Source organism: Temnothorax longispinosus, chromosome 6 (genome assembly GCF_030848805.1).
Source record: "Temnothorax longispinosus isolate EJ_2023e chromosome 6, Tlon_JGU_v1, whole genome shotgun sequence".
In the NCBI taxonomy this organism is placed as follows: Eukaryota; Metazoa; Arthropoda; class Insecta; order Hymenoptera; family Formicidae; genus Temnothorax; species Temnothorax longispinosus.
The window spans coordinates 15427918-15444869 of record NC_092363.1 but is presented as its reverse complement, the minus strand read 5'-3'; the positions used below and the strand labels follow the sequence as shown (position 1 = coordinate 15444869).

At 38.8% G+C, this 16952-nt stretch overlaps 2 protein-coding genes and 1 long non-coding RNA gene across 4 annotated transcripts in view; 2 read left to right on the top strand and 1 right to left on the bottom strand.

The window, feature by feature from the left end:
• The window catches only part of LOC139814686 (uncharacterized), a 28243-nt gene extending 11555 nt beyond the window's left edge, over nt 1-16688 (bottom strand). The window contains exons 1-3 of the long non-coding RNA XR_011732516.1: nt 16550-16688; nt 12643-12869; nt 5027-5711 (exon numbers count right to left, since the gene is read on the bottom strand). This is a non-coding gene — a long non-coding RNA (uncharacterized lncRNA). The remainder of the gene's footprint in view (nt 1-5026; nt 5712-12642; nt 12870-16549) is intronic.
• On the top strand, nt 5727-12636 carry LOC139814834 (uncharacterized). Its single transcript, XM_071781326.1, has 5 exons — nt 5727-9477; nt 9667-11786; nt 11858-11949; nt 12022-12243; nt 12312-12636. Exons 1-5 carry the CDS (start codon nt 9337-9339, stop codon nt 12464-12466), a joined length of 2730 nt encoding a protein of 909 aa, XP_071637427.1. The 5' UTR covers nt 5727-9336; the 3' UTR covers nt 12467-12636.
• LOC139814683 (uncharacterized) lies at nt 12706-16951 on the top strand. Of its 2 annotated transcripts, none has more exons than XM_071781138.1 (8): nt 12706-12857; nt 12925-13010; nt 13144-13298; nt 13474-13707; nt 13787-14048; nt 14215-15999; nt 16070-16410; nt 16556-16951. In XM_071781138.1, the coding sequence occupies exons 1-8, from the start codon at nt 12706-12708 to the stop codon at nt 16790-16792; spliced, it is 3252 nt and encodes a 1083-aa protein (XP_071637239.1). In that variant the 3' UTR covers nt 16793-16951. The 2 variants fall into 2 exon arrangements, with proteins under 2 accessions (XP_071637239.1, XP_071637238.1); XM_071781137.1 differs by having other exon boundaries at nt 13456-13707.
• The last annotated feature ends 1 nt before the right edge of the window (nt 16952 follows it).

Below are 16952 nucleotides of genomic sequence, written 5' to 3'. Positions count from 1 at the left end.
GATTAAAATTAGCGAATAAGCGTTTGCGAATTTTTGCTAGACGTATGATAAGATCGTGCGAATCGATCGCGACGCAAGTAACGACTCGCACTTTACTTCGACACGCTGCCTCCACTTCTGGATCAATCAAGCTGTGCCACACGGCGGCCTTATCAGCGGATACGTGATACGCAGAAACCATTTCACCTATTAATAGAGCGCGCCGGGTCGCCCGGCAAACTGGGTCTCGGGGTCTCGGTTTCGCACATAACGAGAGACACGACGAGAGCCGGCCGATCGGCTAACCGGCGAGTCAACCACGTCATTGGAGAACGTTGGAGAACGCGCGCGCGTACCGGGTGCGCTAGGTGAAAGTCTTGCGGTCGGTCTTGCGGAAAACGCGTACGAAATTGTCAGCCGCGAGCTAATTGCACGGAAAATCTCGAAATCGCCGAGATTGGGGCCACTTGTTGCAGCGAGCGGATTAGTTCATTGGTGACAAATATTAGTGATAAAGTTTTCAACGACCCAAGGGGATACCTAACCGGTATCCTTTGCCGTTTCCACGATACAACCTAGCCAACTTAGTTGTATCATCGCGTAACAGATAGCTGTATCTTTTTCCGAGTTGTCAAAACGTTCGCGAATAGTTGCTCTACTATCTCGAGAATTTAGATACATTGAAGAGAGAGTCAACACGAAATGCAACGAATCGTAGAAATGTCAATCACGTCGTCGCAATCTTTCATTTCCTCAAATCTTTTTTCAAGTTTTTTTTAAATTAGATTTTTATTTTGAGAATTTCAGAACAGTCTGAAATATCTCGAGATGTAACAAAATGTATAAACTAAATCGGCAGGTGAACGTTCAATAAAAATTACGTATTCTCGCTTCCGTCCTTAACTTAAGACTTCCACTACCTACTCCGATAGCAGCTCTTTCGAGGAATCGAATTTTCAAGTGCACGCGCAACAGTTCGAGATTTCGTAACACTAACTCGATTCCGCGGAAGATATCTCCAAAACATTTTTATGCAGTTCGGTATTCGATTCAATAACGTTTTTGGGATATTTAGATTTAACGTATTTGGAATATAATCTTGTGCCCGATGAATCGTGTCAAACGCATGCACATAGACTTCGCGCGTCCGCACATAGATACGCGTGGCTGACGCACAAATGCCATTAATCAGGCTGAAAGTTTACTAGGTGACTCCGTTTATCGACAATTTGTCTTCGTGAACGGTACGCGTTCCATTTATTAATCCGCGCGTTCATGATTTAATCTCAATTAGCCACTCTGCTCACCAGTTCGACTAACTTTATTCCGTTTTCAATTTTCACAAAAGATGCGATCTCGCGATGTTCGTATAAAATAATAAGTTTCTTTACCGCATTGATTTCGCGTTCCCAAATTTATATCGCATATTCAGGAAGATCGATATAGTGATTTGCAGGAATTTCTGTCAATTATTATCATATTTGTGTTTAATTCTAATTCAAAACTGAACTAGAATTCAGCTTTTATTACACATAATTGGAAACTTAGTCGAATCAGTTTTTTATCGCAGATTTCATCAGGGTGCGTAAGGCGACATCGCCAGCAAAGGACACGATTTCAGACTACATTCATTATAACACTTTCTCCTTCGTTTCGAAATTGTAGGCAGTACGATTTTTTCTTAGAAAGCTCACGGCTTTGTAAGATAACGCACATCGGTGGGACATTCGTTATGGCGAGTAACAACTTACAACATACACATCGTTGCATTTCGACGAAATTTTTTTCTTGCATTTAAAGGGCGCTACCTAATGTGACTAGTGTCACTTTCTCTTTTACTTCGCGAACGCGAATAACGATTGGCGAGATTAAGCCAGTAGAACAACGATTTGTTTTGCTTCAATTTGTCTAAAGTAGTTTCTTGCAGGGAGACTTGATCTTATTATGGAGTTGCCAAGCAGATTCGCATAAGCGATTTCTTAACAACCTCATTTCGAAATCAATCAATTTTATTTTTATAGTACGACGATATCAAAGCGATTTTGTGGATACCCAAGCGCGATTTAGCTTTATCTAAATTCAGAATTCATTTTACCCTACCTATCGTTTCTGCTTTGGTTTACAAATTATGCAAAACCTATTGACCGATTAAAATCCAAGGTGTATGTTGGTGAATAATAGGCCGTTTAGAGGGTAAATCGGATTAAAATAGACACATTATGCTTCAAAGGGACTTAAGATGCATTAAGGCTGTCTAATGCATTACTTTTCTCTAATGAGTAGGTTCGCGTTCCACGTTCAATCTATCGATCGCGCGAAACAGCATGGATCCTACAACATATTCTATCCACTTAACATGCAACCTTGAACCATAGATCCGCAGTATCCTCGATATGCATGCCGCTGTCAGAGTTGATAGATACGCACACTTTCGTGCGTGTAACACACGCATGCAAGCGAGGAACTGCGGAGCACGTGGTCTCGAGCTGTGCACGTGCATGGTACTGCAACGACTCGACTTTGCGTTCATTCTAAAATTATCACGCGATGAGAGAGCCAATCATCCGGGTATCTTCTTTCACCTGCCACGTCAACACTTCGCGAATGAAAAAAAAAGGATAACGTAATTGAGATGCACCGACGAGAGAATTCGACTCGTCGCTGGTTTGTTGAAGAATCATTTTTCAGTGATGACGCTAAGTCAGGCATCTTGATGCTCCGCGGTCCAAATTAATATCGACACTTGAGACAATATCAAACATTTTGTGCTCGTGTTAAGCTGGCTAAACGCGTTATTTGACGTTTGTCATTTAGATTACTTCGCGAAAATTCAAAACATATGGCTCGCTACCCAGAATCCCTGATAGCTCGTGAAAATTTCGGGACACAAAACGCAGGCTGGAAAGGTGACACGTGAAAGTCGACACGTGCTCTTGTTTTCCAGGAGCCACAGGTTTCCTTTGCTTGTCGAATTCGACGTAAACGGAAATTACCAATGCAGAAGAAGCCGCTGATAAGGATCGCGGGGCCTAAGAATAGCGGTACTTTCCTTTCGCTGTAAGTGACGCCGTTCGGACCTCGGACCCATAATACAGGGCACTGCGGATAAGCGACATGTATTTTGTTCCGCCATGCAAGAGATCCTCGAGAGCCCAGATATCCTTTTAAACCGTTGTTTCTAACAAAATGACTTTGTTATCTTTTCCATGATAAAGCAAGCTAATCTTAGCGATCGTATATAATATATTAAGAACCAGGATCACGCAATAACCGTGTGGCGAGATTACTTCAGCAATTCATTGGTTTGGTAGAAACTGATATTCGAATTCGTCAATAACGTTCACAACAGATCTTTTTGTGACTTTCATGTAACAGGAACGATACCCAGAAAAGTGAGTCGCGCGAAGTTTTTCATATATGCTAATTCATTTGCGTCGAATCGAGCCCGAATTGATCGGTTTGTTTTGATGACCTGATTTCTTGGCGCCTTCCTCGTGCCGAGCAAAGGACTAGACTTGCTATGTCCTGGGTTTATTGAGATGCAAATCGATGTGTGAATCTATGATACTGCGCGTTTTTATAATTTTATTTCGACAACTTATTCTCATTAGTATCAAGAGACTTACATTTTATTCGTCGTCAATATCTTTGCATCTATTCGCTATCCATTTATCTCAACCGATCCAATTAACACAGGATATTATCCCGACTTATCGTGTCATAAAAAAAAAGAAATAGAAAGTGAGTGTAAAAGAAGATGGATAAATAAGCGAATCAGTAAGAATCAATCCCTTAGCGAAGAAGGAAAAGAATGTGTGGTAAAAGGTGATCCACGTGTTTGCAGATTTTTCTCACCGATCGACTTTCAAATCGGGCCTGCCCATAGAATTTCGTCAAGGGGGCCCATTAAAATGCGAGACGGGGCGCCGAGATTTATGATTTCTTCCGCGAGATTTCCGCGAATCGTCACTGCGGCGAAATTCATTTATCAGAAAGTATCGGATTGTATAATGAGATAACGGAAACACACATCGCACGCCGCACGCACGTCTGATTTCCTCTAACTCGCAATTTTTCGCGCCAATTATAGAAAATTCAAATTAGAACTAAGAAGGGCAATAAATAAAAACAATCCTTTAATAATAGAAATTTTTTTTTAAGAAGTTAAGTGTTGAAAAAATAAAACTTTAAGTCAATTTAAATATAGCCTTTCTTTATTTATACGCGCGCGTTGAAGACTTTTCCATTTGCTATATAAAATCTCATCGACGTGATGCAACAGGTGGCGATCTAAGAAAGCACTCATGGAAAATGAATCGTGGATGTGAAGTAGCCGATAATATTATACGATTTAATTCAGTCAAATGCAAGATCCCTCTGTCTAAGGACGAGGTCATCCCGCATTAGAGCACGTGTGTCGCGACGTTGGTTGGCGGCGCAGGAAGTGAGAATGTTATTCAAATTTATGGAAAGAAAAACCGGCGCGCGATGCAACCATTATGGTTGTCTATGTCGCTGTGAGGAACCGAAGAAAATCGCTATATAAACAATAAACGAATCCGTCTCAGGGACGAGCCACGGATATCTGCGCTCTCGCCGCTACGTCTTGCCTATCAATTATTTATGAATTTTCCGCGGAGCGTCGTCGCGGCTGCATGGTTACACTGCACACAGTGCACACTACGTGAACATTAGAAAGATGGATCGACTGCAGCAGCGTTAGGCTCGCTGGTATTCGGTTATAAAAACAGCATAGCCAACAAGATGGTCGGCAAGGTTTCTATACCGAGCCCGGGCGAGCAGCGTGAGAAATGAGAAACGCGTTCTTTCGAAGAAAGAATATTCTTGCAAAAAAATGGAATTAAAGAAAATTTGACTTCCGTTGAAATTATTAAAATAATGAAAAGAAAGTTTAAAGAAATATGGTAAAAAGAAAATTAAAATTTTTATCCGTTTTAATCACCTATTATGCAAATTTTCAAGTAAAAGTCGATTTTTATAATTTGAACTTGTTAATAATCTAGAGGAATTTATAACTTTACGTTACCCGTTATAAATTGAAGCGATTTATACATGCGGCTTAAAGCTCGTTCGAGGGTACCGTCTAGTCATCATTCCTCGCCTCGGTTTCTTTTTCGTCAGTACCAGCTTCCCTTGTTCCGATACATGATTACAGGATCGCTTTTCTTGCAGTACAGACACGTTTTCCCGCCACGCATGGAATGTCGACACAACTCTACATCCTATTACAAACTCTCCGAACGGAGCGTTTAAAACGAGCGAGATGGTTTAAAACGATGTTTCAATAAATCATGTTGATTTGATTTTATGGCCCATACAATGTATTCTTTTAATTATTCGTATTCTTCAGGTGGCAATAAGAAAACACTAATTATTTTTCCAATATTCTCATATCAACCAGTGTTGTATAGATCATTATATCTTTTAAATATGTTTATTATATTATTTTCCATTTTATAGATTACTGTTTGATTTATTTATATCTTTTTATATAACAAATTGTTGTTATATTTATTGAACAAATTTATCTAACTTTATTTCGATTACATTAAAAGGGGTTTTCTGAATACCATGAAATACCTTAATCTATATGTATTGTACGAATCTCTCGTGAAGAATTTCCTTGGCCCGTAGGTGAAGTTCAGCGAGTCAAGCACATTGTCTTAGGCCATCCTATTCCATTGTACTTGGTAATGCTCTTCACTTCGTCTCTGTAATTTTTCAGAGACCATGAAATTAGAGATCACATTTACAAATCATTTCGTAACGGATTAGGTTGTCTTAGGTTATATACTTTAGACCAAAAAAAGATTATTCGACAAGAAGACGAAGAATTCAAAATTTTTATACATTATATGTATATACAAATAAAATTTAATAAATTATTTCTTATATTATTATCAAAAATATGTACGTTAAATCGACCACACTTATAAGTGTATTTTGATTAATATATAATATAAAAATGCGGAAACCTTTTTCTAAATATAACTATTTGTAAGAGCTTACTCGAGAATCAATAAAAATATAATATATAAGAATCTAAAAAAACTTATAAAAAAATATTCCATAGAAAATACATATGTAAGAAAATCACGATTTCACTTTTTTGTAATATTTGTTATAATTGTTAATTCGTGACAAAAATGTTATTCTAGTATAAAGTATAGCGTGACAAATTCTTTTTATCAGCGATAATTAAAAGCATATTCTATGAATTGCTCGCTAAAATGTGGAGTATCGATTACGTTGACAGTTGAGCGGTAATCAGCTGATGTGGGCGATTACACTTTATAATTCTTTGACCATAGTCTTCCCGCTTCGGCGGTCTTTAAATCGACGAATTTCCTGCGTGACGTCCAGACACAATCACGGCCGATCATCAATTCAAAGCGTATTCAAATACGATTCCGCCTCCTCCACCCTTTGACGTGTGATCCTGCATTCGTAAGAAGAAGGAGATGGCCACCCACGGCTACTTTGCTTTTTAAAAAGCCGGGAGAAGCTTCCTTACCCAGGATCGCCGTCAATTACATAATACATTCGAATCGCGATCCCGGAGCGTATATCATGAGACACACTTATCTCAATATAAGGAGTGTCATATGGACATGTGTGTAAAATTTATCATTAAACTTCTGCTTGATTTCAAATCAAAATTCTCTAAAAAAACATGATCTCTAGAAAATTTTTTCAGGCTAAAATTTGTTTTAATTAATTTTTTTTTTAATATTCGTGTATTTCTAATTTCATGAAGAAAGGTTACTATGCAAAATAATTTTTACTGTATAAAATGTGTAAAAATGTAGGTATATTATAAGAAAATTTTTAATAAAAGAAAATTAAATTCTCTAAGCTCAATCTTCTCTCATAATCAAAATCATAATCAAAATTGAATTTAATTTAATAGCTTGTATCAATAACCTGTGAAATTCACTCTCGCAAGCTCAAAGATTTTAGTCACCCCGTACTTAATCATACGTCCGCTACCGTGCTTGCCGCTGTGAAGGATCCTCGAGGTCACGGTCATGAAGCATCTCGCGAGAAGCAAAATGCTCACTCGATGCCAAAAATTCATATCTGTCCCTACGATCTTCGATCGCGTCACGATTCGATTGCATTACGGGGTGTATTTTTAGCTGACAATGAAAGTCGGAGAAGTAAATCTTCGTAGAGTCGACAGATCGACGATCGGCCGCGTAATTTCGTATATAAATAAGGTGTGTATCGCGCTTTTAAGAATCAAATGAACGGGACGATTTGACGTAATAATTAAACGCTATGAGAAAAGTTAGTTATTGATATATAATTGTCCGATTATTAATAATGCGTTCTACCGTATTCTTTAAAAAAATCGACATAGTATAAAAATAAAATTACAAGAATAATCAAAGAAGTAGCATTGCGATTAAAATTGCAGATACCGGATTGCTTTCTGCGCACATTACAGCGATTTGCCGTTCAATCGATTAAATAACATTAACGTTGGAAAATCGTGGTATGCCAAACGTCATTCGCGTGTGGCAATCCGGCGAGATCGCATTACGCGGTGTCAAGTACACGTGTAACTTCCGTGTAAGCTTCTCGCATTTCTGTATCAACGATTAGAATTATACTGCTTACGTGATGCCACATAACGACCCAACGACTGAACTTACGAAAATCGAAGCTTTCTTCAGGCGCCAGGAATATCGCTTTGGAATTCTATGAGTGACTATTATTATATGGCCTTAAACCTTTATAATTGGAGCAAGGACTGGAATTTTTCATCGTAACTATCTAACGGTTTGAAATATGCGTCTATCTTGACGCAATAATGTGCGAAAGCCTTGCAAGTGAAACCGGACCGTTCACCATTGCACCGAGTCGACCCGCGAAAAAGTGCCACCGTGACGTAAGACGCGCGTTATTGTACCGATCGCGTGATCGCTCAAGAAACATCGAGAAAACGTAACTAGGATCAAAGCAGTGACAACGATTATGCGCGCGACCCAGATTTAAAGACTGTTAATTCTTTCAAAATCTGCGTACACGCTATAAATAAGATTATGATCTAAAAATGATTAATAGTATCAAGTATGATATTGCTACAATCCAGTCCTAATTAATTAATCGCGGATATCGATGCAATCGAACCAGTTGCATCAACATCGGCTGCCCGGTTAGTATTGACTAACTACGAAGTCGATTACATTCTCATGCTTTCTTTTTCCTTTCTTGTATATTGGAATTGCATTCTTTGTGATTGTACCGTTTAGATACCATTAAGATTATAGAAATTCATAGAGATCAGGAGAAACATCCAAATGCTGTGCGAACCAAATTTTCTGTTATTACGACAGTGGGAAGGCATGAAGTCGCAGTTAAGTACTGCGTAGAAAGACGCGTCTGGCAAAGTAGACGACAGTGCGTCGTGCCTCGAGAAGGAGAAAATAAAAAAAGGAGGATCTATGCACGACGAAGAAGGACTGCACCATATATGTGGCGCGTCGCGATTTCCCGCTATCATGATCTTCAGATACCATGAGAGCGCACGGCATTTGCGAATCGCCACCGCGCGTCTTTTCCGCTGGATTATGTTGATAGCATCATTCGCGAACATCATCGTCGACCGCGCGACGTAGAGTCGTCGACGACGACGACGACGAAGGCAACGGCGACGGACGACAGAGAGTCGTCGAGGGGCGAGCGCGGAATCTGAAATCGAGAGGAAAAACAAGCGGCACTCATATGTGTTGCGCATCCAGACGCAACGAAGAAAACAAAGCGAGAGAAGATCGCTGACGAATAGATATCGTGGACGAGACAACCCCGTAACCGTTAACGTTGTGCATACCGCTTGCGTACCGCCGCGTGCGATCGATCATCATCTATGCCAATCTGCTCCGTGTTTTCTCGAAGAGAACTGCATTTAAGATGCGATGCAGTTTCCACCGCGAGAAAAGCGCGAGAAAAGCGCGATGACCGGTCTGATGGTAGATTGCACGCGCGAATTGCGGACGCAGATCGGATCGAAAAGTTCGAAGATTCCGCGTTCAGTCTTTGGGAATCCCATTCGCCGTAGACAAAGCGAACTAAACGTAAAATCTAAATCGATTAAAGAATGTCTGACAAATTGAAAAATAATATGTATTCACGCTTCACGATGATGCGACGTATATGCCTTGAAGAGCGCAGGGATGGCCGACCCTATCGACTAAACAACTTTAGAATTGACGGTGACCATGGCGCCGTGCTCTTGTTTTCAATGATCGGTCACGTCAGTTCTATCTGGAGTTCACGATCCGCGTTTTCATAGATTCTAAGAAAGATTCAATTACAAAAGCGCTCTTAATCATGAGCGCGTTTAAACTCGACGATAATAAAACGCTGAACGACCCACGCGATCTCTCGTTCAGTTCCCTAGCAGAGGATAGCAGTCAAAGTTCTATATCATCTGTTACTCATATGACTATATCTTCTGTATCCGATCACAAGGTAAATTCAACTGCAAAGACATTCTTTTTATCTTATTACATAACGCTTCAATGTAATACTTCATACTTTTCCTCATGTTTTGCACGATATTTGTAACGCTGATTACGTTTCTATGCCTCTTGCCTCGTTTCATTTCACGAAATTGTGTTTGTAAACGAAATAAATTGATCAATTCGTATTTGCAAAAAGATTGTCGAAGATAGTCCAGCAGAGCATGGGGTTCTAAACAGTACCGTGAAGGCCCAATCCGAGGTGGAAAAATGTGAAAATTTATGCGGAAGTGAGAAAATAGAAACAACAAACGACGTCGATGAATACGATGCTCCGCCAGTTTCCTTAAATTACGATAAAATATTCGTTTTAAATCACGAAAATCCATCTTACTTTAATTCTAATATAAGCGATTGTGATGTTTCTACGCACGGCGATTGTGATGTTTCTATATACGATAATTTCGATTACGACAAAACAATCCAGGATGAAGATTCCAAAGATAGTGATAAAACGATTCAAGATGAATTTCTGACGAATGATCAATGCGTGAATTTTTTTAACAGTTTAACAGAATTGCGAGAAAGTTTGGTTAGCATTGATTCAGAGTATGAAAAAATATATCAAAGATATAGTGAAGAAAAATTTGTCGATTCAGGAATTTCCTTGACTAGTGAACTAAACGTAGAGAATGATAGCAAAATTTTGCGACAAGCTATTGATAATTGTGATAATTATGATTCGCAGAGTATTTCTGAAAAAAGCGATATCGTCGCTTGTAAAATTGTTGAAGAAGACATAAAAAGTAAGAAGATGGAGCTTGCACGGAATGTTACATATATGAATATCGAAGATTCTCTTCAAGAAAAACTAGATATAAAGAACATATCAGTTTCAACGATAGAATCTAGTGATTGTTTTATAAGTAATAATGAGAGTTATTTTAAAGCCGACCTGGATTTTCCGAGACATATGGAAGAGAACGCGAAGCATATGTTAAGCACCGAAGAAGACAGTATCGAAAATACGATTACCGAAATACAAAAAATGGATAAGATAATCAAGAATCTCTGCATCAGTGACGATGAACATCACGATTCGGCGGAAGAACGAATGATAGAAGGCTTATCCGCGAAAATGGAGAATGATTACGATGACGTGATGAGGAAAATTATCGAAAGTTGCTCCGACGTTTCTTCCGACGCAGATTTTCAGCAACATTCACCGATCCGCGAAATCCCGAGTACAGATCTCATACGATCGAGGAGCGAATGTGTAATTAAGAAGTTTCGAGGAGATGAATTTTTTCCGCGTCGTCGCGTCGTTTCCGAGACTGCCATAGCTAAAGAAGATATATTAAGAACTATCGAGGAAGCGGAGAAAATACTAACTGACGGTCCGTGTTGGGACACGTTGGAAACAAATGCTAATCAGACAACAGAGAATTATCGCAAAGACAATTCGTCGGAGAAATCTATGGAAAAGATAAAAGGTGATAAAGAGCATGAGAATGCAAATGAAACAGTAAATCAAATAGAAATTGATTTCGTTGAGAATGATGACACTAAAATAAATTCAGCAAATACGGTAATTGAAGAGATGGCAATCCCGGAGTCTGACATTGTTGAAAATAATTTTCAAAAATTAGCTGAAATTACATGTCCTGATCGTCCCAGATCGCGTATCGAGATTCGGGAAACTTTGGAAAAGATAGCTGAAGAAAAGAGGAAAATAGAAGATCGGAAGAAAGAATCGCTAGAGAAATTATCCAAGAAATTCGAAGAAATCGATAAGCTCGTTGCCGATCACAATTATTCTTTTTATGTATCTGATTCTTGTGAGCTCAAAACTCCAGACGATGTCGCCGTCGAGTCTGACAGTCTCGATGAATTTCAGGTTCGGATTGATCCGGAGAATTTCGAAGTTCCTCTAACAAAATCCGAAATAACTGAGAATTTGAAAATCGAAGAGTTGGAAAAAGAACTCGCGGATGAAATGGAAGAGCACAAGAAACTTATGGATGAATATCAGAAAATTATTACTACAGATTTAGAGAAAATTCAGTTGACTTTGGAGTCAGGATCGACACAGGTTTGTAATGACGTAAATATTGATGAAGAAGCCAAAAATAAATCTAAAGATGACGAAAAAATGAATGAGGAATTTTCAAATGAAACGTCTGAAATAATGAATGATACAACGGCGATTAAAATCGATTCGGAATCCGACGATTCTTTCATGGAAGAGTTTAAAGAACCAGAAAAGAAGTACATCAAAGGAAAGATTTATGATTTTGACGAGAAAAAGCACGGTATTAGGTGAGTTCTCGAAATAATTATTTAACGTACTGATTATATTAACACCGATTAAAAACAAGTAATAATTTCAGAATGACAGAGGAACTAATCAGGAAGCACTGCAAGGAACACAAACTCTATGAGACTCCGTATTTGAACGATGTTTTGTATTTGCACTATAAAGGCATGTACAATGTTCGATTGTATCAATTATATTGATGTAATGATGTATCAACAAAGAATTTACACTTTTTAGGATTTTCCTTCATCGAGAATCTCGAAAAATACACAGGTCTGAAATGTTTGTGGCTAGAAAGTAACGGTATACGCGAGATTGCTAATTTAGAAAATCAGAGTGAACTCAAATGCCTGTATCTGCACCACAACCTTATCAGTAAGATTGAGAATCTCGATTGCCTAACGAAGCTCGACACCCTGAACCTCTCGCACAACACGATACAGAGGATCGAGAATCTCGGTAACTCGGAGTCGCGAAGCGGGTATTATCCCAGATGACCTTGACCTTGACGTGCTTCTGCTTTTCAGACAGCCTCAAGTTCCTGAACAACCTGAACCTGTCGCACAACTATCTACGAGAAACCGCTGACATCGAGCATCTCCGTCTACTGCACGCGCTCTCAATCTTGGATATCTCTCACAACAAGATCGACACCTGCGACGTCGTTGACGTAAGTCAGTAATTACGCACAACCGGACTATATTTCCGAAATGACAGGTATTGTTGCGGCAAAAACGCGATTAAACGAATATCAAATAATACTTGATTGCAAATCAACATTATCTTCACTACTTACTTAAAAATTTTTTTAGTAATAATCATTAATTGCATTATAAATAAAAGCTTAATAGTTTCTACCTTCGAAATGTCTCATTTGCTGAAACCGCTTGCAAGAGTTGAATTGTTTAGATTCTGGGAGATATGAAGTCGCTGCGTGTTGTAACGTTGACCGGCAATCCAGTGCTCAAGCAGATAAAGATGTACCGCAAGACAATGATTCTTAAATGCAAGAATCTTCAGTATCTAGACGATCGACCAGTATTCCCACGCGATCGTGCCTGCGCCGAAGCCTGGTAAAGAACGACCTGTAAAAAGAAAGAAAAAGTTATTCGTTATTCTTAAAATATCTTTAAATCGCAGGATGCGCGGCGGCATCGACGAGGAGGTGGCCGAGAGGAATCGATGGATCCAGGCGGAGCAGAAGAAAATTAACGACAGTGTCATGGGTAAGTTAAAAGATTCGTTACTTAAAGCGGGCTCGAAATGGCCACCCTTATTCCTTTTGACTCCTTTCACCTGTTCTGTTTCTCGGATGTCGGTCTTTGTTTATCTGTCGAACATCGCGTCCGCCCTCGAAAGCCCTGATAAACAAAAGGAAGCTGTGCAAACCGGTCGGGGCGTCCGAAAAGGAGGCGATGGATAAGAAGAAGAAAGAGAAGGAAGAGGAGGAGGAGGAGAACGAAGAAGTCGCCACGAAATCAAACGTGCGCGCCACAACGAGGAGCAGCGGACTGGTAAGAACTAGTTTCGTCAAGGTCTGGTACAGAATTCGTGCTTTGAATAATATCACCATCATCGGTCCCGTCGGCTATTTGATCATTCACGACGTAAAACCCGCACACCTCCCGATCTTCTGCACCCATGATACCGGCTACGATGAACACGCTAAAGCTCGATTTGGAAAGGAAGAAAAAATCCGAAGACCGATCCTTCCTCGGTTCCTACAACTCTCCATCGTCGTCGTCGTCGTCGTCGTCGTCGTCATCATCGTCGGAAGACGAACAGCTCGCAAGCGACGAAGAAAACGAACGCAGGCGGCAAAAAGGAGGCGAGGAAAGTGACGGAAGGAGGCCAATGGCGGAGCAAGAGAGAAAAGTTTCCGATGGAAACAACGGGGAACTTCTGCTGCCTTGGAAAGTCGAGGTATGCGATCCTTATCTTTTTATAACGAATGAGAATTTAAGGAGAGATAAAAAGTTGTTCACCTATTCCTCGTTGCTAGGTTCAAGATGAAATTCAGCCGCCAACACTGATTGAAGAAATATCGGAATCCAATAATCAACAATATATTGCTGATGACGCAGAAAGGAAATCGCACGAGACACAAATTTTGGATAATTATAAAAGTATACATGATCCACTCGGTGATCGTATCATCGATACGGAAACTGCTCCTTATAGGAAAGTAGTATTGGAGTCGCATATAGAAAAAGAACAGACAGCAGATCTGCAAAAATCGATCGATGACAATAATGAAGCAAATGGTGAGCGGATTATGTACTAAAGAATTAATTTTTTGGCGACACCTTTAAACAGATAATTTTATCAACAAGAAATTATGCACTCGTCACATGCCATCATAGAAACATTTCTACATTATCTATAATTATTCTGATCTTAATTAAACTTGGCAATTGAAATTTTTTGCAGGTCGTAAAAACGAGACAGCATCTACCTGTTCAGTATCGTGTGACACATCGGATCTAAAGCAGATATTAGAAGAAGATGCAAATGCAGTCACCAACATGAAAGATGATCCATCGAGTAAAAATAACAAGAGCTATCAAAGAAAAAGCAAAGAATATCCGTTCGGTTCTAAACTTAGCAGTATCCGAGAAGAGATAAGAGAATTCTGCGACTGTATGGATAGGTTTGTTGACGAAAACAAGATAGTGTTCAAGAACGGTAAGGTGGAAGGATTCTGGGGCGAGAGAAAGATGGTGGACGAGAATTTGCAAACTGATTTTGTTGATGATAGCAAGATCCAAGAAACCGGGACCAAGGTTTCCGCGAGCGAGGAAGATAAACTGCGATGGTGGAGTACCAAGGAAAGAAAACTGAAGGTCAAGGAGATCCTAAAGAAACGAGAGGACGAAGCAAAGAGAAACAAAGTGGAGGCAGAAGATGCCGAAATAAATGAAAAATTCGATAGCTGTTCGTCGGAGGATAAAAACCAGCCGGCTGATATTACAAATAATTTTCAGGATATCTACGACTTGATGACACTGAAAACTTGCCCGTCAAGTGCCCTCCCAGATTCGACGGAAATATATTCCATAAAAGACGAGGAAAATTATGACTGCGAGCAATCTGCAAAGATACAGCAAGAAGAATCGCGCGGAGTGTTCAGCAGCCTCTTTGCTGAATTGAGAAATCGAGATTGCGTACAAAAAATACACGAACCGGAAGTTTCAACTGAATTAATGGTTCTAGAGGAAAGATTGGATTGTGAATCAGCCACTGATATGAAGAAAGATCTTGTTGATTACAATGAAAAGTGCCAAAATATTGTAGAGGATAATTCTGTAAAAATCGAAATTTTGGAAGACAAAGTTAACGATCTTTCATTTGAATCTTCGGAAGGAAAGAAAAACATCGATGAATCCGATGACGATTCCTTTAAGACAGCAACATCCGTTCAAGAAGACTCTCAAATTTCGGGAGGCAATTATGAATCATCGGGAGTTTTAAGATTGACTAATACGGAAAATAATTTTGACAAAATTACCGATTCAATTAAAAGTAAAAATATTAATCAGTTGGTAGATAATCATTGGAAGGAAATAATTTTAAATAAAGAACATAACGACGCGATTTTTGAAAATAAGAAAATCAATGATGAATCAGAAAAATCTGATAAAATCGAGATATCAAAGACAGAGCGAGAATTTTCAACAGAAATCGAAAAATCTAATTCTCAAAGGGAATCGCTCGTTCGAACGATAAATCGTTTATCCCTAGAAAGACCGAGTCGCTCTTCAAAACTAACGGGTAAAAGAATTCGTGAAGCGGAAGATATCGAGGTCAGCAACAAGAAATCTTTCCTTATCGAGGAAATAAAACCCGGAAGAAAACCGGAGGAACGCAAGTCTCGTAGCCAAATTTCTGAGAGATGCAGACAGCATCTGATACAAGAAACGAAGAAATTCGCGAGAAAAGTATCACCGTTGATCGACAAATGCATAACAAATCTGATAAAAGAAACGGAAGGTACAGACGAAAAATCGCAATGTCATAAATCTAATCGAAGTCTCGGAGAATATCTGTCATCTGGTTGCATCTCGAAAATGGATCTTAATAAGCCCGCAGGCGATTTTGGAGAACGAAGCAATTGTCGCGATAAGTCTAACGATGTAACAAGTACATATTCTGAAAAACAAGAATTGATGACGGAACAAACGATCAATTCGCAATCCGGCGCGTCAGATCATTCTGGTAAGATCAGTACATAAATATAAATACTTCAAAATTAAAAATTATTAACGACTATATTTATCTGTTTTAGATATTCAATCGCTTGCCAATCTTTTACAACAATCCAAAAACTATAACTCAGAGTCTCTCGCGGTAAATGCATCATTTTACAAAGAATTTTGCGATCATCTGCATGAATTAGAGAGCAGAAAGAAATTGTTGATTAAGCCAGATTTTACAATGGACAATCAAGAATCAAAAGAAATATTATCTGATAATAAATTACAGAAAACAGAATGCTTGATAAAGAAATCAGTTAAACCGCTGATCGAAGAGATTTCTAAATGTCCTACAACGTCTAAAGAACAAACTTTCGAGCAAAAAGAAATTAAACAACAATCACAAACTATTTCCCATTGTCAACAAATAGATGTTAGTATAATATATATTAAAAACTAGTGTGTTTATATATGTCTACAAAAATTATTTAATACATAAAGCTATTTTTGCATTTAGTTTATAAAAATTTTTTATTATAATTAACTAAATGTAATATTAATTTGTACATTACCTTTAGGTTGCCTTCAGAAAGTCCGAAGAGACAGTTGAGATTCCTGATGATTTTCAAAACCACATTAACCGAGAAAGCGCAGATAACTTGAAAGAAGAAATAAAAGTTGAAACATTTTCAACATCATGTACAGTAGAAAACGCAGAATGCAAGGAAAAATGTGTATTGCCAAACGAGGAACGCAAAATCGTCACGACAAATATAAAAAAGAGTATAGAAATGCAAGTTGCACAGGAGAATTAGAAGGAATCAAAGTTTTACTATATTATTCTTAAATAAACAATCGCAGTTACTTAATGCACGTTAATATACTTGATCGAGGGCAAATTGTAAAACTAAGAATGAATTTGACTTTTGAGGGAATAGGTTTTTTGCGCGATCGGAGAATTTGTTATAGGTGACA

Coding starts and splice junctions, on each gene's coding strand:
- LOC139814683 (XM_071781137.1), top strand. CDS start 12,706: ATGAAGTCGCTGCGTGTTGTAACGTTGACCGGCAATCCAGTGCTCAAG. Junction 12,858..12,924: donor CGTGCCTGCGCCGAAGCCTG/GTAAAGAACGAC, acceptor TTTAAATCGCAG/GATGCGCGGCGGCATCGACG. Junction 13,299..13,455: donor CAACGAGGAGCAGCGGACTG/GTAAGAACTAGT, acceptor AACACGCTAAAG/CTCGATTTGGAAAGGAAGAA.
- LOC139814834 (XM_071781326.1), top strand. CDS start 9,337: ATGAGCGCGTTTAAACTCGACGATAATAAAACGCTGAACGACCCACGC. Junction 9,478..9,666: donor CTTCTGTATCCGATCACAAG/GTAAATTCAACT, acceptor ATTTGCAAAAAG/ATTGTCGAAGATAGTCCAGC. Junction 12,244..12,311: donor ACAGAGGATCGAGAATCTCG/GTAACTCGGAGT, acceptor TCTGCTTTTCAG/ACAGCCTCAAGTTCCTGAAC.